At 37.2% G+C, this 22,826-nt stretch overlaps 2 protein-coding genes across 8 annotated transcripts in view; one reads left to right on the top strand and one right to left on the bottom strand.

Annotated features, from left to right (window-relative positions):
- The window catches only part of EXOC6B (exocyst complex component 6B), a 610,253-nt gene that overhangs the window by 354,343 nt on the left and 233,084 nt on the right, over window positions 1-22,826 (bottom strand). For 6 of the 7 annotated variants that reach the window (XR_003524522.1, XR_003524523.1, XM_027620966.2 and 3 more), the window contains exons 7-8: window positions 16,522-16,698; window positions 694-762 (exon numbers count right to left, since the gene is read on the bottom strand). Coding sequence is in view for 5 of the 7 variants with exons in the window: in XM_027620966.2 (XP_027476767.1) it covers window positions 694-762; window positions 16,522-16,698 (246 nt within the window). In the remaining 2 variants the exon portion in view is untranslated. The remainder of the gene's footprint in view (window positions 1-693; window positions 763-16,521; window positions 16,699-22,826) is intronic. The other variant, XM_027620969.2, reaches the window with a different exon arrangement.
- On the top strand, window positions 20,939-21,463 carry LOC113937165 (CDKN2AIP N-terminal-like protein). The gene has a single exon (XM_035728754.1). It carries the CDS (start codon window positions 20,939-20,941, stop codon window positions 21,287-21,289), a length of 351 nt encoding a protein of 116 aa, XP_035584647.1. The 3' UTR covers window positions 21,290-21,463.

Raw genomic sequence — 22,826 nt, 5'->3', positions numbered from 1 at the left:
CTAAGTGACACTGTATTAAACATATGAAGAAAGAAAATGGAAAGAAGACTGGCCAAAAGACTCACTCAATCATATTATAAAATAAGCTGACAGAAACTTCATAGAACTTTGCTATTAAGAAATATCAATAATGGACTTCTCTCATCAATCTGTCTTTGATGATACTTTTTAATTTTTTGATTGCCTTTGTGTGTATTATGTGTCTGCATGTAGGTGTACTACCAAGATGGAGAAAGGGCTATTTCTTATAATACCATTAACACCCATAATAACTTCCCCCCCAGAGAGATTCCTCTTTGCATATGTTTTATATGACAAAAGGAATAAGTGTCATCAGGAATAAAAAAATAAAGTTTTTATAAATATTATTTTAATATATAAAGATAGGCTATTTTTATTTAAATAACTACATCATTAAATTAAGAACAGAAATCTGTGACTATTTCTAGGTATAATCTTATCTTTTTGGTGACGGATAGAAATTAATGTTATTCGCTTATATCATTACATCATTAAATGGCAAACAAAAGATTCAAGAAGAAAAGGATAATTTTTTATAATTAATACTCCTTAAATAATAGTTTCTTTTTTCTTACTCTTAATAAGAGTAAACAGAAAAACTATAAAAAATGAGAAGGAAGAGTTTTTAACTCAATCTACATCTTTATTAGTCAGAGCCAGATAAAGACTCACCAGGACAGAATATATGTGTAGACATCGATAAACAGGAGAGAAATCCACCAAATCTTGGGCTCCAGGTACCTGCAAAACAAACAAGAATGTCACAAAATATTCAAACAAAGCTATGAAGAACTTTGAACTGCATTCATTTTTACTATTCAAGTGTAAAAACTAAAAGCCAGCTCTAGTTTCTAGGAGAAAAACACAGAACAAACAAACAAACAAACCACACTCCCAGAAACCTAGTTTTGGTATTTTCGACATGGGATTAATAAACTCTGAAGATATCAGCAAGGCTGGGACACAGAACAGAAGGATAAATAACAGAAAAGAGTAACAGGTGTCATGGGCCCTGCATCTGCTTTTAGAGATATATTTTAGGCTTCAAAAAGGAAGAGAAGAAGGTGAGAATGTGATTTTGACCATGTGACTGCATCTTCTTAGATTCATGGTGGTCTATATAAAAGACTAAGTTGCAGTGGTCAAAACCAAAACTGGCCACACAGGAGGAATTAAATGACCTGCCAGCCACCTTCCGAAGGGCATAAGAATTAGTGAGTATTTACATCAACATGCAATTGAAATACAGAAATATGCTAGAGAGGGGGATCATGTAAAAAGTAAGAAAATAAATGGAAAAGCCAAACCTAGAAGTAATGCCAGAAAATTATATGAACAAGGTAGACAGATTAAATCTAGACATCAATAGACAAAGTAAAACAAACAACATTAGGTAAGAACTGGAGATAGCCACAGTGCTAAAACTGTTTGGTTATGTGGCCTGACAATGAGTAACTCACAATTTACTTTTGCCTCAATTTCTTCAACTGAGAAAGGAAACTATTCCCTATATTGTTGGCCTATAGGAATTAAACAAGAATACAAGAACACTAAGTAAATATTGAACAAAACAAAATAAAGCAAAAAAGAAAAGACAAAATTGCATAAAGAAATCAAAATAAAAGACCTAGCTGCAGTTTTTACTGTAACATTGGTAACTGTAGGATTCATCAGAATATAAGCAGCAGGGCGCGTCTAATTTGGGTTGAACTGACTCATGATGACAAGGTCGGTTTCCCTTATTCCATCAAGGATGGCTCATTTCCTCTTTGGGGGTATAGGTTTCTTCACCAAGATGTTTTTCCTAGTGAAATCTACTCATTCTACAACCCGGCAGCACAATGCCTACTTTCCTGTCCCTCCAAAATCATGACCTCTCTACATTCACTCGTTCAAATTCATTGACTATTCTGTTCCTTTGCTATATACCCATGATAGCACACACTAAATCTCTATGTTTAAGAAACTCCCAGTGCTACGTTCTGCGTGGAGCACTGGGTATTATGCACAAACAATGAATCATAGAACACTACATCAAGAACTAATGATGTAATGTATGGTGATTAACATAACAATAAAAAATTTAAAAAAAAAGAAACTCCCAGTGCTAGATACTCTGTAAGCACTCAAAAACAAAAATAAATAAATAAATAAAAACCTCTTATGAATCCAAACCTTGATAGTAAGATGCTCAAGATCCTACACCATGGCCCAAGCTAGATTTATTTAAAAAAAAAAAAAAAAGGCCATTAGAAAAGTTAGTGAGCATTAAAAATCACTGAGAAAAACATTTTATGGACAGATAAACACCACACAGAGACAATAGGTGATCATTTTAGACACTCTTATTTGAAATGACCAAACATTGATGCATCTTTACAGTCTCCCCTGTTGGATTACAAAGTAAAGATGTGAAGGAAATTTATTTTAGCTTGCCAGAAAAACAGGGCCTCCTAGTGAAAACTTCAACTAAGCAAAACACAAGCTCAAAAGATGAAAAATAGAAAAATTCATAAAATTATATTGATAGTATTTCAACTACATAAAAATTACACATACATATGAAAAGAGATAAGAAACATAAAAAAAGTTTTGATTGGTACAGGAAATGAAACTTGTTTCTTTTATTTAGAATTTAACGACTATAAAGTTATTTATAATAAATATACATTTATAAAAGGTTTAAGGAAATTTAAATAAATTCAGTCACAACTTTGTTCCTATGTTCTTCTTTATGCAGTTTATTTATTTTGCTTTGCTTTGACTCAGAACCATTAGTTTCATTCAAAAGGAAACTGCTCGTAAGCCATTCTCGGACAGAGCCGTGGCACCTTCACATGTCAAACCCATCCTTACAGAATGAACATCCACATTAGGGGACAGTTTCCCTAAAAATCTGTGATGAATAAGCTAGTGGTAGCCCTTACCGATGGAGCTAAAAAGAGTGGTTTATCTGGACCAACTAAAAAAGAGATGTATTTAGAGAGGACAGAAAGGTTTCCGTCATTTCCAACAAATATTTACAACCAAACCTATTCTCTGCGAGGCTGTCTTGACATCCTCATCCTCAGCTTCAAACTGTTTAAAATGCCCTGACCTGGAAGTATTGGCTTTGCCATTTCTTACCCTCCACAACCACAATCCAGTTAAGTCCCCCTAAGCAAAGGACTGCCTGCTTTGAAAGCAGTCCACAGACATCTAGACAAGAAAAGAAGGAGCAAAATGGGGCTTCAGTTCACAAACTTCACCTCCACCCCTAAAATAGCCTACTATTTAGAAATCATTTTTCCTCCATGCTCCCTTCTGCGAGGAACACTAGGAGCACTGCAAGGAACCAAGAAGAGTGCTGTGAGGAGAAAGGTATGTAAAGCATGCACTGATTCATGTTGCTTTGAGCTACATGTGTTTTCTCTGCTTCCCCTAATGAAAAAGAATCACTTCGACCGAAAGGCAAAAGGAGGAGAGCGACATACACTGTACGTGAAGGAATGCCACACGTTTGGAAGGATAAGAAATGAACTTTCAAAAACCTAAATAGATGGGAGTGGGAAAGAGAACAAAAGGCAGTTTCTCCTGACTCGTATAAATAGGTCTGTTTTAAGGTCCACATTTTGCTCCCCATTTAAAATGCAAAATCTCTGTCAAGGTTGTCTTCATTCTTCTTCCCCTCCTGTTTGCCCTTCTCTCCCCTCAAGTGCAAAGAATGATTCAAGCAGGTTTAGGTTTCAGCTGGGGCAGAGGGAGGGGTCCAAGGACACTTTCTTAAGCTAACAATGACAGTCTCTAATGGTTTCTGTCTCCTAACAAAAGCCAGGACTCTGTCTTTATCAGCTTCATCTAATTTTTCCTTTCCAAAGTAAATAACACAGCCCTTGCATTTTACACATGTCCAAGTTTGACAAATCATTATCGACTGGGACTATAACTGATAAGAGATAACTTTGTGGTAGGACGTTGTCATTTCCTCTCATAAGGGCTTTCTTTCTGAGATACAGAAACATGATTAAAATAGTTAAACATTTCCTCTGCCTGGCAGTCAGGAACTCAAGACATTAAGATACTGGAGTCTGTATTTTTCTAGTTCAAATAGATCTATGGAGATACCACCAGCAGCCACAAACAGTATACTCAAGATTATCCTGCTTTTTTAACTAGTTGTTTTCCTTATGAATTCACATGAAATAATTTCATCACCAAGGACAGCAGCTGCCTAATTCCCTATATAGTTTCTGAATGGAGAGCATTAGTGCTTTCTGTCAACTCAAACCTCTTTATTATCAGGAAGGAGCAAATTATACGTAAGATTTTAGATTCTGTAACTAAGAAATCTGTGCCACAGAACATGTTATAATATTATATGTTAAGATATTAAAATAACAAATAAAAAGCTATTAAAAGAATTTAGGAGTGGCTGGACTACAACAGTCAGAGGTAGCTATGATGAAGGCAATGCTTAACATTCTACAATTACACATTCACATACCAATTACAGATCGTGCATCACTAGATGCCAATATACATGGCTAGTCTGCCCGTTTCAATGTGCTTCTTACATTTGTAGGATACATATTAATAGCTTCCATCAAAGCTGTAGTTTTTGTTACTTATTGTCTGTAGATTTTGTTAAATAGCATTATATCCTATCAATGTATCAGCTACCACATTATGCCACTATGTAGGTGACAAAAAAAAGAGTCTGAGGACAAAGGAAGCTATAAAATAAGAAAAGTAAATTTATAAACAGGATCAATGAAAGGCACCCTGAAAAAATAGTCTTAGGGGCCTCTGCAGGCAATATATATTAGAGAAGATGTAAAGATTCAGAGTAGAAATGGAAATATTAGATGGTCAGAAAGAAAAGAAGCATAAACATTTCTTTTTTTTTTTTTAGGACTTTATTTATTTGAGAGGACAAGCGGAGGGGAGAGGCAGAAGGTGAGGGAGAAGCAGAAGCAGGCTCCCCACTGAGTGGGGAGCTGAACGCAGGGCTTGACCCCAGAGATCAAGGATCATCACCTGAGCCGAAGGTAGATGCCCAACCAACCGAGCCACCCAGGTGCCCCAAACATTTCTGATTATAAAAATTCTTGTGAAACATTAGGATCTTTTTGAAATGTTTTTCTTCTTCTCTAATATATCTTAGATCAAGTCAAAGAAAGTCTCTGAAAATGGAAAGGTTAATGGGTAAGTTCCTCTCATAAAGAATAAGGAAAATGATTTTACATATTAAAGAAAAAAGGAGATTTTGATTTTAAAATAAATAATGACAGGGGCGCCTGGGTGGCTCAGTCGTTAAGCGTCTGCCTTCGGCTCAGGTCATGATCCCAGGGTCCTGGGATCGAGGCCCGCATCGGGCTCCCTGCTCTGCGGGAAGCCTGCTTCTCCCTCTCCCACTCCGCCTGCTTGTGTTCCCTCTCTCACTGTGTCTCTCTCTGTCAAATAAATAAATAAAATCTTTAAAAGATAAATAAATAAATAAATAAATAATGACATCCAAGCTTTAACAGATATATCTATTTAACATTTTTATAACACCTTCCTCCCCCCCCAACAAAGGAGGTGAAAGTTAGTAGCTATTTCTACTATCTTAACTAAGACTCACTAATGAAGGGAGACAGGAAAAAAAAAAGTATCTGCAGGCAACAACCAGATAGATCTACCTGCTTTACTAATAGGTAAGCATATCATTAGGAAAAGGGAATAGAGTACAAGAAAAGACTGCTTGCCGCCTCCTCCCACTCAAGAATATTTACCTATCCTGCTGATAAAGACAGTACATGAAAGAAAGAAATGCATTAGTGTGCTCTAGTCTTCTTGTTCACAGCTGTCCCAGGAGACACACACACATACAACACAACACAGGCCACTTATTTTTCTCTTATGAAACCTTTCAAAGTAGGTGGATCATCCAAAGAGAGTATGATAAAAATTTGTAAGGAATTTAGATATGTTTCTCACTAATCATTTGAGTCATTCTTCTTCTTAAAAATACTTTTGATTACCACTTTACACAAAACAGTTCCTTGGTATTAGTAAATGAATGCAGGGACTTGGTGTCCATTTCTGAGCATTAGCTGGATCTCAAGTCATTAAAATGTACCAGGCATCTTTCTGAAGGGAGAAAACAACAAATGATTAGCTGAAAGAGCATTACCTTTGCACTAAAAGGATCAATTCTGACTGCCCATATTATGTCTGGAAGCCAGGAAATACCTGGCAAACATTTTTCACCAGTGTGTTTTTCCATACTACTTTGCTTCCAAACTTCAGAGAAAAGAAAGGTAGAATTCATTTGGACATAATCTTCCACAGAGCTGGACTAAACACCATGGATGCATCAACAAACTAGAAGGCCTATGATTCTAAGTGACTAGAATTAGCAAAAGTACAAGAGAAGTTTCTAAACCTCTGAACATGTAAGAATACCCTGAACAGAGCCCTATCCTAAAAACTGCAGGATTTGACTGTAGAGCTTCTCACAAATTACTGGGATTCTTCCTGAGAAATCCCTAAACAAATTACCACTTAATTTACTCAAGTGTTTGCACTAAACAGAAGAAAATCAGGAAAAAATCACCATTCTTCCTTTACCAAAACACTGCAAAAAACCTTGTGGCCAAAATCAAAAGATACTCCCTCAAGAATTCTCTGCTTCAAGCTGAACACAGGAGCAGTAAAAATTCAAATCCTAGTAATATATACAGTTGCTAAGCACCCTGCCAGTACTTCGTATGGTCAGTACTGTTTTAAGCTAATTCTAATAGCTGTGTAGCCAAAACACTGTATTTTAATAAGAAAATATTGGAAATTGTTAAAATATCTACATGTAGGAGATTGGCTCAATAAACTGTGGTACATTCAAATAATGGAGTACTATTTAGCAGTAAAAATAGAATGGGAAAGATTTCTATGAACTAATATGGAACAATTTTCAGGATATATTTTCAAGTGGAAAAACAAGGTATAAAAATACCTTATATTGTATGTTATTATATTATTAATAGTCATGTTGTGTAAGGTATGAGGAAGGGTATTTGTATACACACACACACACACACACACACACACACACACACATTCATGATACTGATTACTTATGAAGAGTGGGTAAGAGCAGGGTGAAAGGGATAAAGATAATGGGATATCACTGAATATGTCTTATATAATTTTGCTTTTTGAAACATGTTTATATTTTACATACTCAAAAAATTAAATTAATAAGGATGGGGAACTCTAAAACATATACAAAAGAAACAAATGAACCCAATTATATATCAACTTGGTAACAATCATACAGAAGAAAAAGTAGCAAAAACTTTTGAACAAAATACTCTGAACTTTAGCCCCAGTGGGATATATTCTAGGATAAAAAGAATTGCAAAGAAATCTTGAACCTAGTAAGTTTACTGCTTTTAGTGACATTTACATAGCAATTCTGAAACTATTTTGTGTTATATGAGTAGGTAAATGATTAAATATATTAATTCTCTGGGAACCAGAATTCTCAGAGGTACAAATATGGAATAGAAGAAGACCTACGATATTCGGGTGAAATTTAGAAGCATCAGCTTTCACTCCAGATTTCCAAAACTCTCCATGTGTTAGTGCAGCATGTGTATTTCTTAGCTCTGTCCACAGAAGGAATGTACCTAATGCCCACACCTCAGTTTCTATATACAATTCTCTAATAAAAGAGACAAGAGCTCTTTGATGAAATAGCTGATTCCAGGGCTAGAGCTGAACTTGGAGTGAACCAAGAACATCCTGTGCCAGAAAAAAAAGGAAGTGCTCAAAAATTGATGGAAACATGTCAAAGGATAATGAATAAGACTCCCACTGGCCAAATCTGGAACAATGAGAGAATCAAAATGAAAGACAAGAACGGAATATAACTCATTTTATATAAAATAAAAATTCATGTGCCAATACTAATACTAAAAATAAAAGGAAAGGGACAAAAGGAAAGTTCTTTATAGAAGAATGCCAACTAATCAATGTGAAAGAAATGATAAAAATAGAAAAGTCACTGTTTTATAATCGACACAGTAACACATGATTCAGGAACAAATCATCAATGAATTCTAAATCACCAAATCAGAAAAACTGCTAGGGAACAGGATAGTCAGTCTCAAGATCTAAAAGTACCACACCACAGATCACTTATTAATTAAAAAAGGAGAAGGGTACCTTTACAGTGCAGAAATCTGGTAGACACCACCTTAACCAACTGTGTGCTTCCTGATATGATGCACTAAAAAGGACATATTACTTTTATAATATTCCTGTCAAAAATGATTAACCTGAACCTAATCATGAGGATTACCAGATATACCTAAATAGAGGGATATTAAAGGAAAATAAACAAACATAAAAATTAAATGCAATGCATGGTCCTTGTCTTGATGTGGCTACAGGAAAAAGTGAAAAAAATCAAAAACATTATTGGGACAACTGGGGAAATGTGTACATGGGTTATACATTAAGTCTTATATATAAGTCTTATATCAATGTTAAAATTTCTTTTTTCTTAAGATTTTATTTATTTATTTGAGAGAGAGAGAATGAGAGATAGAAAGCACGAGAGGGAAGAGGGTCAGAGGGAGAAGCAGACTCCCCGCTGAGCAGGGAGGCCGATGTGGGACTCGATCCTGGGACTCCAGGATCATGACCTGAGCCGAAGGCAGTCAACTCAACCAACTGAGCCACCCAGGTGCCCCTCAATGTTAAAATTTCTGAGTGTGATCACTGCACTGTAGTTATATAGAAGAATGTCAGTCTTGGCAAACCATAGATTATTGTATTGAGATTTCAAATATGATAAATGAAGTATGCAACTTTCTTTCAAATGGCTCAGCTTTGGTAGGGAGAAGAAGAGGATTAATGAAATCGATCCTCTCAAAATCAAATTTTTAAGATCGAAGGTGACAAATTTTAATAATTGGACTATTTAAGTGAAGGTACATGGATGTTCGTTTTAACACTCTTGTAACTTTTCTGATGATCTAAAATTCTTCAAAAAAAATTCTTACAAAGAAGGTGTTACTCTAGAGGTGGGGTTTGGGCAACATAGGTGAAAGGGGTCAAAAGTTAGAAATTTCCAATCATAAAATTAGGAAGTCATAGAGATGCAGTGTACAGCACGGTAACTGTAGCTAGTAATACTGCATTGTATATTTTAAGGTTTCTAAGAGAGATCTAAAAGTTCTCATCGCAAGAAAACAAAATCCTGTACCTATGTATTGATGGATGTTAACCAGACTATTATGGTGATCATTTTGCAATATATACAAATATTGAATCATTATGCTGTACCCCTGAAATTAATATAATGTTATATATCAATTATACCTCAATTTAAAATAAAGAATGGATGGATGGATGGATGGATGGATGGATGGATGAGTGATGGGTATTCAGAAGAGGTCACATTGAGCTAGTCCTCAGGGAAAAGTAGAATTCAGTATTTTAGACAAGGATGAGAGAAAAAAGAGTATATTCCCTAATCAGGGTTATTAGCAACTTAGTACGGAGTGAAGGGGGTGGCTGAAATAAGAAATCTGTATATAAAGGAGAAATTCTAGAAGACCTGAAAAGTCAGGTAGATGCTTATAATTGAAGTAAATAATTTCAAAATGACAAGAACTTTATACTATCAGTACAATGAAAAAATTTTAAAGATATTAAATCAATGTGAGCCATAATATATCCTTGTCACCAGACAAACCTAAAAGATAAAAGAATTAAGAAAACCAGCGGGGCGCCTGAGTGGCTCAACCGTTAAGCGTCTGCCTTCGGCTCAGGTCATGATCCCAGGGTCCTGGGATCGAGCCCCACATCGGGCTTCCTGCTCTGCGGGAAGCCTGCTTCTCCCTCTCCTGCTCCCCCTGCTTATGTTTCCTTTCTCACTGTCTCTCTCTGTCAAATAAATAAATAAAATCTAAAAAAAAAAAAAAAAAAAAAAAAAACCTGAGATGCAATAATAGTTTCTGGGACGCCTGGGTGGCTCAGTTGGTTAAGCGTCTGCCTTCGGCTCAGGTCATGATGCCAGGATCCTGGGATCGAGTCCCACATCGGGCTCCTTGCTCAGCAGGGAGCCTGCTTCTCCCTCTGCCTGCCGCTCCCCCTGCTTGTGCTCTCTCTCTCGCGTGCGCGCGCACTCTCTCTGACAAATAAATAAATAAAATCTTAAAAAAAAAAAAAAGAATTAAGAAAACCAAAACAGAATGTCTAAAGTATGCCATAGTTTTCATTCAACTTTCTAAATTGCTTTCATTGCTTTTAAGTATGGGTATTTACTCTTCATTTGACTATATACATTCTTAACAGACCAGTTTTCATTAAGAATTGGAGAAAAGGGTGTCTGGATGGCTTGGTCAGTTAAGCACCTGACTCTTGATCTCAGCTCAGATCTTGATCTCAGGGTCGTGAGTTCAAGCCCCGCACTGGGCACCACATACATACATACATACATACATACATACATACATACATAACTAACCAAAATGTACTCTGTTGGGGCGCCTGGGTGGCCCAGTTAGTTGAGTGTCCGACTCTTGGTTTCAGCTCAGGCCGAGATCTCAGGATCATGAGGTTGAGCAACACATTGGGCTTCACACTCAGCATGAAGTCTGCCTGGGTTTCTCTCTCCCTCTCCCTCTGCCCCTCCTCCCCCTCACACACACTCTCTCCCTCTCTCAAATAAATAAATAAAGCTTAAAAAAAAAAAAAGAACTGAAGTGAAAAACCAAGACTGCAAGGGTGGGTAGGTACTGGGAATAAGTGAATCAGGCCACCTTTTCAAATTGTATTCTCTTAACAGACATACTTTGTATGTGAAATAACTAGAACTGTTACTCATTTTTACAAAGAACTCTCATTTTTTTTCCAAACATGTGGCCCTGTCAGTCTATCTTCCAGTTCACCATTTTTAAATACAGATCCAGTATAAGTAACAATCTATTTCTCTCAATAGCACAAATGTGATAATAAATGGCAATATCCAATGTGCAGACACAACAGAGATTGTAGCTTAGTGAAAAAAAACATACCCTGGTGGCAACCTTGCTGCTCGAGGTGATTCTATTACTACCATACTTAGAGAGAGCTTAAGTTGGAAATACAGATTTTTATGTGAATTCAACTACTTAAAAGTTGGCAAATAATTAAAAAACTTTTAAGCACTATGCAAGCCAACAGCCATTTTGCAAGCTATTTCTGGGCTGCCAATATGCAACCTCTGATTTTAACTCTAAAGTACTAATGGCATCTTTTATTTCATTTTAACTTACTGAGAAAAAAACCCTCATTTGTTACCTTGCCGTCATTTGAAAGTGTTGCAATAAGCCATTTGAAATTTGGGTCAAACATCACAATAACCACAATTTTTCACAAGCAATTTAGCATTAATTATTGTCACTATTTTATAGGTGAGGAAAGAGAGGCTCAAGAAGTTACATGACTTGCTCCAATAACACAAAGCTGACAGAACTTGTACTTTCTAAATACAAATCTTGTGTTCTTTCCAAACACCCAGTGTTATGGACTGAGTTGTGTCTCCCCCAAAGTTCATATGTTGAAGCCCTAACCCCCAGTGTGACTGTATTTGGAAATATGGCCTTTCAGGAGGTAATTAAGGTTAAATGAAGTCATAAGGGTAGAGCTCTGTGAAAATAGGATTGGTGTCCTTAAAAAAAAGGAACACACACCAGGGGCATACGATCACAGAGAAAAGGCTGTGTGAGGACACAGCAAGAAGGCAGTCATCTGCAAGCCAAGGAAAGAGTCCTAAGGAGGAAATCAACCCTGATGGCACCTTGATCTTGGTACTTCCAGTCTCCAGACTGTGAGAAAATAAATTTCTGTTGCTTAAGCCAGGCAACCTATGGTATTTTGTTATGGCATCCCTCGCAAACAAATAATCTTGTTATCTCAAAATTAGTAGAGTACCACAATCATAAAGACATCTCAGAAGGCATTATATATTATATGATACTTGTATTTAAATTAGCAATTCCAACCTGTTAACTCCATATGTCAAAAAAGACACCAAAATCTTGAGAGCTAAACCTGACATGGATCATTTGGTCAACATTTCTTTGACCCACACCATATGAAGAGTTGTATGGATAAAACAGTGACTACTGCCCTTTCACAGTATAAACAATTAAAAGAGATACAAACTAGAATAAGAGATGTGCCAGAAGTATGGCACCAAGGAAGTGTTCTAAGAATGCAGAAGCTTTGAAATAATCTAGAAACAAAAAAAGAAATCATAGGCCCTGCTTCTTTAAACTATTTCTTACCCAATACTGCTTTTTTTAAGCAGACTATTTGTTTACAGTAGATAATGTTCCATGAGTCCATGCAAATATGTTATCAAAAACTGTATCAACTTATATATCGCCCTTATTCCCCAAAGAAGGACATAGTCATAATGCCATAATTGTATATACTGATAGTACTGTGTGTGCCAAGCACTGTGATGAGAGCATTATATACACTATCTCAGTCAATCTTTACAACTCTGCCCTCAGAAGGCATTACTGTCCCCCTTCTCACAAATAATATATCACCTAAAGTGTCCTTTGTATTTATCTTCAAATATCTCAAAAATTAAACACCTGGGACACCTGGGTGCCTCAGCTGGTTAAGTGACCAACTCATGATTTCGGCTCAGGTCATGATCTCAGGGTCATGAGATCAAGCCCTGCGTTGGGCTCCGTGCTCAGCGGGGAATCTGCTTGAGATCCTCTCTCTCCCTCTGCCCCTCCCCGGCTCAAACTCTCATGCATGCTCTTTCTCTCTCTCTCTCTCTCTCAAATAAATAAATAAATCTTTAAAAGAAAAAGATACTCCTAATGAATCTAACACCACAAGTACATTCTCAATCTAAAAAGTTCACCACTTCTAAAACAAAATTGTAAAGTCCTATTTAGATATTTAGAGAAGAGCAATAACATCCACATATTCCTCAGGATGATATAGAGATTGAATAAATTCCCCAAATCATACATATTTCCATTGAAAATCAATTGAATTAAGTTGTTAGTCAAAAATGATCAAATGTCAGCAGTTTATATAGTTCAACTTTAACATATGACCAGTAAAAACAAAACACCTTATTTTAATTAAGGTGACTCTTTCATTAGCTTAGACAAAAATCAAGTACAAATAGAGAATTTTACAGAGGAATACTTTTCCTACAACACTTCTCAGCAATTGAGAGACTGACTCTGTCAGTTGGTTCTCCATGTGAGCTGGCTTTTTCATCCAAGATGACTTCATCTTCAGTTCCCAGCCTTATTTAGTTTTTCTATGTCTGGCACAAACTTTATTTCAGTTCAACATTATATGAAATACCTGCTTACTATGTTCTAAGCCATTTTCTAGGTGTTTGGGTTTCCTTATCCATCTCATTCTGTGGTCTCCCATTAAGTACCATCACGCTCAAGACATAGTTAATAGCCTACAAATGTCACTAGACTCAAAGAATGTACTAAGTATCACTTTCATTAAAAGTACAGGAAAAAGAAAAAGTCCTAACTTCAGTGAATAAGAAAATATCTAAACTTAAGTATGTTAAATCAGAATCATAAAATTCCGTAAAAAATAATGCTGGCACTCTATTATAAGCAACAGATTTTAGAAAGCAAAACAAATGTAACTTTCTCTTCAAGTACTGCATTCGTTGTTGGAAAAATTTTAAGTCATATTAATGAAAAATCAGTAAGAGACCCAAACAGTCAAGGTTTTGTTTCCTTTATTCGCTAAAAATGCTTCCTTGAGGTCCTCTATATCCTTGCAACTCCAAGTGTGCCCTGCGAACAGAAGAACCATCCTCATCTGGAAGCCTGTTAAAAATGCAGATTCTCAGACTTCACACCCAACCTGCAGAATCCGAATCTGCATTTTATTATGATTTGAAAGTGATTCCTATGCACATTAAAATTTCAGAAGCACTTAACCTACACCTTGGGTTCTTAACATGGCTCCTAAAGGCAACATGAGTTTCAGGAATCCCCTGAAATTTCATGGAGAACTTTCTGTGAGTGAATATATGCATATTTCACTGGGAAAAGACTCCATATATTTTTTATCAAACTCTCAAAGGAATATATGACCCCAAATAGATTAAGAATCACTGCTCTACAGGATTCTGTGCCACAGTTTAGAAGTCAAAATATTTCAAAAACTATTTACGTTGCTCTCAATGAGGTCTGTTGAAGAATGACAAGAATGAAGGTCAGAACGTCACAGTGGGTCACGAAAGACCTTATCTGAAGAATTTATTCACACCATGCAAGAACTATGCCAAGAAACCAGTTTGGAGACATCTAAATAAATAATTCTCTACATGAGGTTTGAGATTAAGAATGTGCACTTGAGAAAGATTCAAACTGAGAAGTAAATAAATAGAAGGTAGGATTTTTTTTTAAGATAGGATGCCATTAGATGACAGTGAAGTGCCGAATTCTTGTTGTAAGAGCTCAATCAGCAAATTTCTAACAGGATTCTGTTTGATTTGGGATATATGACCTTTTTAAAATGTTCACTTCCAAGTACATTCTTATAATACTTTGTTTATGAGGAACCCTCAACATAATTCACTAGCCCCACTTTCTTTATCTTCTCTAGGCCTCAGAAAACAAAATAAAGAAGAAATATAGCACAAAAATTTAAAAAAGGATTTGCCCAGGATCTTCAGTGAGTTTATGATAAAGAAGGGCTTGTATCCATAAGGTTCTACTATATGATAACAATGTATATATTTCATTTTTTCATTTTATCATCTAACCATCTCTTCGGGGTGTATATTATCCAGGGCATAGACTATGTCTAACTTCTGTTTCCTTAGGTCACAGTGCCTAATAGAATTTCATTTTCTTAACAGACCCAAAATGTAAATAAAAGGCATTACCTGGTCTTTCTTGATTCTGATGCTTGATTGTACTACTACTATAAGTTGTCATCAGTGATGGGTCTAATACCTGACAGTCTGGCTTCCAGGGTGGATCCATATCCTGCCATACCAGTCATTTCAGGCAAGAAGAGAGAATGCTAGAAAATACTCAGGAGGATTAAGTCTTCTCTGCCCCTATTTCGATAGATATCAGGCAAAGGCCTGGTTCTTGTCTTCGCTCCATTTCTTATCCAGGTACAATAGGGATTTTGATGAAACTTTCACAGATTGTTAACTATTAATGTACCTCATTTATGTAATAAACATATCCTAATGAAAAATATGATGGTAGTGATACATAACAGAAGTCGGCAAAAAAGAGTGACAACAGAACAGAAACTATCATTTGCGGACCACCTTCTACAGAGCAGGCACTTGTGTATTCCTGTGGGGCAGAGGCCACTGTCTTTACTTGACAGATGAAGACTTAAGTCCCAACAGATTAAACAATTAGCTAAGATTCCCAAGTTAGACAGTGACAAGTTTGGGGGTATGGTTTTTGGGTGGGAGGGGAGTGGGACAGAAGAGGGATGGGGAAGACAGTGAACCCAATTTTATCTGGAGAAACAAAACAACGAAAAGGAGTCAAACACTTAAACGCAAACAGGCGACAGAGCACAGGCATAAATGGTTCCTCACACAGGTCAGTGGACATTTAAAGAGTAAATGATATGAATATTAATGATAATTTTAAAAAAGAAAACAGAACAAAATGGCAAAGCCAGGATATGAATGCAATCTGTAGGACTCCCAAGTTCATGCTCCTCACCACTACATTCCCAAAGAAACTGACCCAGTTTATCCAAATGATAAGTATTTAGAAAAACATTTTAACAAGAAATCTCAAGTGTCACAGTAGTTTTATTTTTAAAAACACATTAAATATACTTTTAGCAAGTCAGGATATAAATATATGTCCTCGTTAAGCAACTTAATCTTATTCTTTACCTGAAAGTGACAGAAGTAATGTAAGAAGTTATGGATGTCCCAAAATTCCCAGATTCTCTATAATCACTCATATATTTATTTCCTCCAGAAATGCATTCTCAACTCTCTGGAGCCTTTTTACATTTTCAATCTAAGACCCCTTTATTTGTACCCCACTGTTTAAGGTAACATCTTTTGTCTCAAGTAACGATGTTCCAGTTCAGAAGAGATCACCTAGATCTTTCTCTAGGTCAGATAAACTCTACTCTTTCTTAATGTAGTACCCAGGCGGTATATAATCAAAAACCTTGAAACTTAAAAAAAAAAAAATGGATGAGTATATTCAAAATCTAAACAATTAGAATCTAAGATATCATGATGCATCTTCAGTTTCCTTATATCGAGGCCCATTTGTATTTGCTTCTCCCTCCGCCTTTCTCTCTCTCTGCCTCTCTCTCTTTCTCTCTCTCTGTCTCTCATGAACAAATAAAATCTAAAAAAAAAAATAAAATGATATTTAATACCTGGAAGATCACACATGGATAAACTCTTCATCACATCTCAAAAATTAAACCTAACACTAGTCTCATTTCCCCAGTTCAAATGTTGGTTACCTCTTCATCATCTTCCTCATCTTCAACATCCAGAATTCCTGAATCCTGTTCAGACTTGGGGCTAGTGCTTTCTATATCTGTATCAAAAATTGTGTATGCATCTTTTTTAGATTTTCTCTTGCTACCTATTCTGGGTTGCTGCAAGACGATGTTATCCAGGTTTCTTTGTTGTTGAGCCTAGGATAGAAACACATACACACACATTGAAAAAGAAGAAGAAGAAAGAAAGAAAAGAAACAACTTAATTCAGCATTCGAAGAACTTCTAATTTTGAACAAGTTGGTATCTTAAAGAAAATACAATAAAATGCCTTAAGACATAGTTTTAGCCCCAGAAATAAAACCAAACACATTAATACATATATATTTTTAACCCTGAAGTTACCCATCTTGATCATTTTCCCAGAAAAAAAAAAGGTAACCAGTAATATTATCAGAAGACTTTCCAAATATACCCACTACATCACCACAGAAATGAAACCTATCCTTCTTCACCTAAGTAGCCAAGGGATTAGTGCAAATGACTAAATATGCATCTCCTACAAGATACGTGCCATGCTGGGATCATTGTGGTTGGGGGAAGAGCGACAGAGCTTTTCAGCTTAGCAGACTCTAAGAACAGTTCTGTGGTTGTAAGAGACCAACCGAATGTAATCAGGGGAATGAAACATCTTAATAGAGTAATTTGAAATAACTAATCCTTCAGAATTACATGACCTTAATCTGTGGAAAACAGTTTTAAAGGGTTTCTTCTTCTGAACTTTATAAAAAGGAAATGTAATCCCCTCAGCTTTACAAAACAGATTCAGATGGTGTGGTTTCAATCCATACAAAGAGGTGGAAAGTGTGACTATGCGGAGTCAACAACGTAAGTATTAAACCACACAGCTTTAGAGCTGGAAGTGACCTCAGTTACGACTCAGGAAACTGAGGCTATAAGACAAAGGATTTGTTTGAGGTCAGAAGGTCAGTTAGTGGTAAATCAGAAGCTCAACGTGTGATCTCCTCAATTCCAGAGGAGAAATCTTCCTACTTCATCAACAGTTCCTCAAAGCATGACAAAATATTTCCCCTACTAAAGGTTCTGTTGTCAAATACATGGGAAGCACTGTCGTCATTTTCTTGTACGTACACAATGCACATCGACAGAATAAAAACTGAGAGAAATCCTTTTTAAGGAAATTTCTTTAACTTGGTTTAACCCAGCAAGTTTCAAAATATTTCGCAATGGAACTTCCAGGTTTTTTTTTTAAATAATACTCAGTGTCATCCTAAGATACAAAGCTTAAGAAGGATGGCCTCTCAAAAGGTATGTTTCTTAATCAATATATGACATTGCTCCTTGGTGACAGGCAGAAATTCATTCTGGAGAAAATCAGAGTCTCCCAATATTCTGAATGAGATTAAGAAATTCAAGATAAATATTAAGTATGTTAATCCAGGCACTGGTTAAATGAGACAATTATAATAGGACAGAGACAAACTTGAACTATGGGAGCTAGTTTCTGCCAAGAAAACGAAAAGAATCTACAGTCCAGAGATTTGAATCAATGGACAAGCTTGTTTCCATGCATAATACTGGCTGATATTTTGGTTTGACTTACACAAAATATACCTGGCTTCAGTAACAAATGGAGAAAGAGAGGGTACCCAAAAACATTTATGTCTGTACATAAAACATACCTACCCTCCAAGCATTTTAGAACCTAAATTAGATAGAACAGTCTTTCTGTTCCTCCCAAAAGTAGTAAGTTCTTTTCCACTTCCAAGTAAACACACAAAAAAGGATTAAGGACTCTGGGGAGGCACAAAGGAAAGGAGAACTTCCTAGAGCTTTCATATTTGAAAAAGCAAGCCCTGGAGTAGAGTGATCACTTGTCTTTGTACAGCAAAACCAAAAGCTTTTCATAAGGTGGTCTTATTCTATTCAATCCCGAGTCATTTATTTTTCTTCACAATCGGTAAAATACTACCAGTGTATCAAAAGCAACAAGAGGAGCCACATTTAAGTACTGTCATTTAAACTTGAAATGATACAAATCTGAAAGTATCCTATGGAAGTACTTTTAGATCTTCTATGATTTGTTCTTTTCAGGTGGTGTCTGGTTTTCCCATCAACGTAAAGGAACGCAGTTTGGGCCAAACAGGCAAATAAAGGTTGAAAACCCTACAGCTAGAAATCAAAACACTGCAAAGTGTATTCCAAGGCTCTATCAGTACTTGGGGTCTCTCAGAACGATCAAGTCTTCAATCTATAAAAGAGCAGTCAGGGCAGATCTGTTAGGCAGAAAGGGCCAAGTTAGAAACACTGAATCTCAGGTAGAACAATGAAATACAAGATATTACCCATTCTGGATGCAAATGAAAATGACCATCTATTCAAACTGTATGTTATGGGATTGGCAGGAAGTGAGAAAGAGTAAGTGTTGGTACAAATATATACATGCATGTAATATATGCTAAAATTAAAATGTAACACTAAAGTCCATGAAAAACAACAATAATAACAGCCCTTCAGAGCTCTGTTCTAACATGCTAAACTATCTCACCAGGACCATTTATTCTGTCCCTCCAGAAACAACCTTTATAGACTGGAACCAAAGCAGAGATCTGATCTCTGCCACCTATGCTGGAGTTGGGGCAGGAGGATACAAAGCAGACAGACCTCCCTTAGAAAGCAGTTAGGTGTTTTCTTTTCCTTAACTGTTCTCTTTGTGATTAATTTTTACACGTTTAATGCCCTGTTCCTCAAGATTCCCTCATATATATTCTTCTCTGATTTCCTAGTATAGAGAAATTAAACAAGATTTCTCCCTCAAGACCTCCTCTCTTCCCACTCTGTCCACTCTCCCAAGACCCAGCAGCACATTGCCTCTACTGCTTGTGAGTTCCACCGCCACTTCACTTCCAACAACCTAAAAAGGAACTCATCACCTTCTCGTTAGAATTCCCCTGCATATCACCGTCAGGCTCTTCTTAAACCACATCATTCATTGCACAAATTGAACATGAGGGAAACTAGGAGAAAAAACATTAAGCAAGGACAAATCCCAACTCCATCCCAACTTCCCTTAAGACTCCACCATAATGGAAGCTAAACCTAATTTTCCAATGTACTTATTTAGCACTCTCCAACATGAATCTTCCCGCTTGGATCAAACTCTACCACATAATATACAAGGAATAGCACGCCATTTCTCTACTGGATGCCCCTCCCTGCCTGCACCCAGCCGTCCTCTGAATCCCAACTAGAACTCTTCTTCCTTTAGGAAGCCTCCTCTCGCTGTGCCAACTCATGGTGCAACCTCTCCGTATCCCTGCTTTCAGTCAAATGTGTACTGAATGTCTACTGGCACCAGGTATTGTGCTGCATATCGGGCCTACAGAGAGGAAGATGGAGTCTATGACTCATGAACCTCAGGTCACACTGTTACAGGAAGCATAGACCGGCAAATAAGTGGCTGAAATTCAGTGCAATTAGCATAATGAACAGAAATACAGGTGTAATAATTGGACATAGGAGAAAGTAATCGTATCTGCTTGGAGGGGATTCCAAATAGGCTTCACAGAGGAAGGGGTAGCAAACTGTGCTTTTAAAAGAGAAATATGATTTTTCCAAAGGCAGAGAGGTAAAAGATGAAGGAAACAGCCTGAGAAAAGATCACCATGTATGAAATAACATTACCCACCCAAGGAATAAGCTATCTTGTATAAAAGCACAGGTGACAAAGAATTACCAAGAGATAGAGAAGCCATACAAAGCAGTCTCAAGTTCTCTAGTAGGCAAGGGAGAAACAATGAAAGAAATGTAAGCAGGGGAAGAACAGGATCAGCTTTACAATTCAGGCAACTTCTCCAGGAGCACAGGAAAGGTCAACTGGGAGAAGGTAAGGACTGGAAACAGAAAAACCAATATAGATCATTGTTAACAGTCCAAATAACAATGAGGAGGACTTGAATTAAGGTAGCAGCAGTTAGATAACTGGCAGAAGCAATAGAATTTACTGATTTCTTTTTTTTTTAAAGATTTTATTTATTTATTTGAGAGAGAGAGAATGAGATAGAGAGAGCATGAGAGGGGCGAGGGTCAGAGGGAGAAGCAGACTCCCCGCTGAGCAGGGAGCCCGATGCGGGACTCCAGGATCACGACCTGAGCCTAAGGCAGTTGCTTTAACCAACTGAGCCACCCAGGCGCCCCTAGAATTTACTGATTTCAATGTAGTACCTAGAAGAGGGGAAGGGAATAAGAATAACCCCAAGTGTTCTGGTCCTGACGACTAGATGGTGGGGTCATTCCAAACAGAAGAACCACGGAAATAATAAGTTGAAAGAAGAGAGAAAGGGGGTCCAGTAAACCTGTCAGGTAGCCAGGTTAAAAAAAAAAAAAAAATCACAGGCCCTCGGCGGCGGAGGGCGCCATGGTGGGTGGCGAGGCGGCCGCCGCGGTGGAGGAGCTAGTTTCGGGGGTGCGGCAGGCGGCCGACTTCTTGGAGCAGTTCCGCTCCTACTCAGAGAGCGAGAAGCAATGGAAGGCTCGCATGGAATTCATTCTGCGCCACTTGCCCGACTACCGCGACCCGCCCGATGGCGGTGGCCGCCTGGACCAGCTGCTGTCCCTCTCCCTGGTGTGGGCCAACCACCTCTTCCTGGGTTGCAGTTACAACAAAGACCTTTTAGACAAAGTGATGGAAATGGCTGATGGGACTGAAGTGGAAGACCTGCCACAGTTTACTACCAGGAGTGAATTAATGAAAAAGCATCAAAGCTGAGGCAGAAGATTCATCACATTTTCAACATCAGCTACAAGCTTAGGAAGGAGGCTGGGATGAGCGTGACATGGACCACAGCAGCTCTCTTAAGATTCCCGCTATTTCCAACAGGCAGGAAAGAGGCAGCTGGAATGACAGTCTTGTCTAGTTTGGAGTTGTAAAAGGTCTCATTCTTCCAGTAGCTATCATTGTGGAAGTGTGCACAAGTGTGTATTTATAAATCATGCCCTCTTTTTTTTATTTTCACTTTTTGAATGTCAAACTTTTTGTTAAAGATGCCTATTTTTTTTATGTTGTTGTAATAATTGCCGGTAGTGAATTTTACAATTTGGACTTTTCAATAATGTATTTTCAAGTCTGAAAAAAAAAAAAATCACAGTACAGCACTTCAGGAGGTAGGTAACCATTTTCTGTTTGAGGCTAGGAAACACATTTTACCAGTCTTAGAATCCCCCAAACCCAGACACAGTGACACATACAAAGTAAATTTAGATAAATGTTTACTATATAAAGGCAGTGGACAACAAAAGAAATATATGGAAGAATGGGATCTGGTGTAATAAAAGAGACGTTTGGATGTTCTCCTACCTACTAAAAGAGAGGGAACGAAACAGAAAAAAATAAAAAGAGAGGGGCACACCCATAAGAATTATCTAATCTGGACTATTAACCTAATATGTCTACATATGCTAATAAATAAAGTTTTATTGTGAAATACAACTTCCAAAGGTACCTAGCAGTAAGACTCAGTTAAAATTCTGTGAATCAAATGGCAAAGGCTCCTGTCTTTATCAACCCAATACTGACCTCTAGTGGATTAAAGAAATACATACAAATGCCTTCAGAATCAGAAACCAGTTGAAGAAAGGTCTAGGCTTATAGGTTTGGAGGTCTGATAGGGTTACATGAACTTCAATTATAGGGTGCTATATATGCCAGGGGGGAAAAAAACCTTCTTGGAGTAAGATAAGTTTTTAAATCTAAGCACTGCAACTTAGTAATTCTATAACTTTGGGTAAATTCTTTCCTTCTCTGTGTAACATCCCTATTAAAAACAAAACAAAACAAAAACAAGGTTACTTCAGAGCTGTCACAAAGGTTAATAATATTATGTAAAGCACCTTGAATTCAAAGATAAGTCAAACAAAAAAAACACTAAGAATTTTAAGCTCTACCTGTCTTCCCTCTGAATATGAAACAGGAACCTTGTTTTACTGTCTGCAATAGAAGCATGTGAGCTAGCCATATTAAGATGCATAATCATTAACGGCATCTAACACTGCTCCACACTGCCACTCGATTTTGTCTCTGTACTACATTTCAAGTCTGAGATACCTGTACTGGACACCTCTCATGCTCCACTTCGGATCCTCTCAGTCTTAGCTTATTCCAGCTAGAGCTTCAGCAACCTGTTGTGAGCAGCCTTGGGAAGTATCACATAGTAGAACCTAAAACCAGCTCTCACACTTACGCCACACACCTCTAGGTTCCCGCCCTGAGGCTATGGGAATGCTTGTAATGCTACAAGAACTACGTA

Source organism: Zalophus californianus, chromosome 8, assembly GCF_009762305.2.
Source record: "Zalophus californianus isolate mZalCal1 chromosome 8, mZalCal1.pri.v2, whole genome shotgun sequence".
Classification (NCBI taxonomy): Eukaryota; Metazoa; Chordata; class Mammalia; order Carnivora; family Otariidae; genus Zalophus; species Zalophus californianus.
The sequence above is the reverse complement of the archived record's forward strand: the minus strand, read 5'-3'. Positions and strand labels throughout refer to the sequence as shown.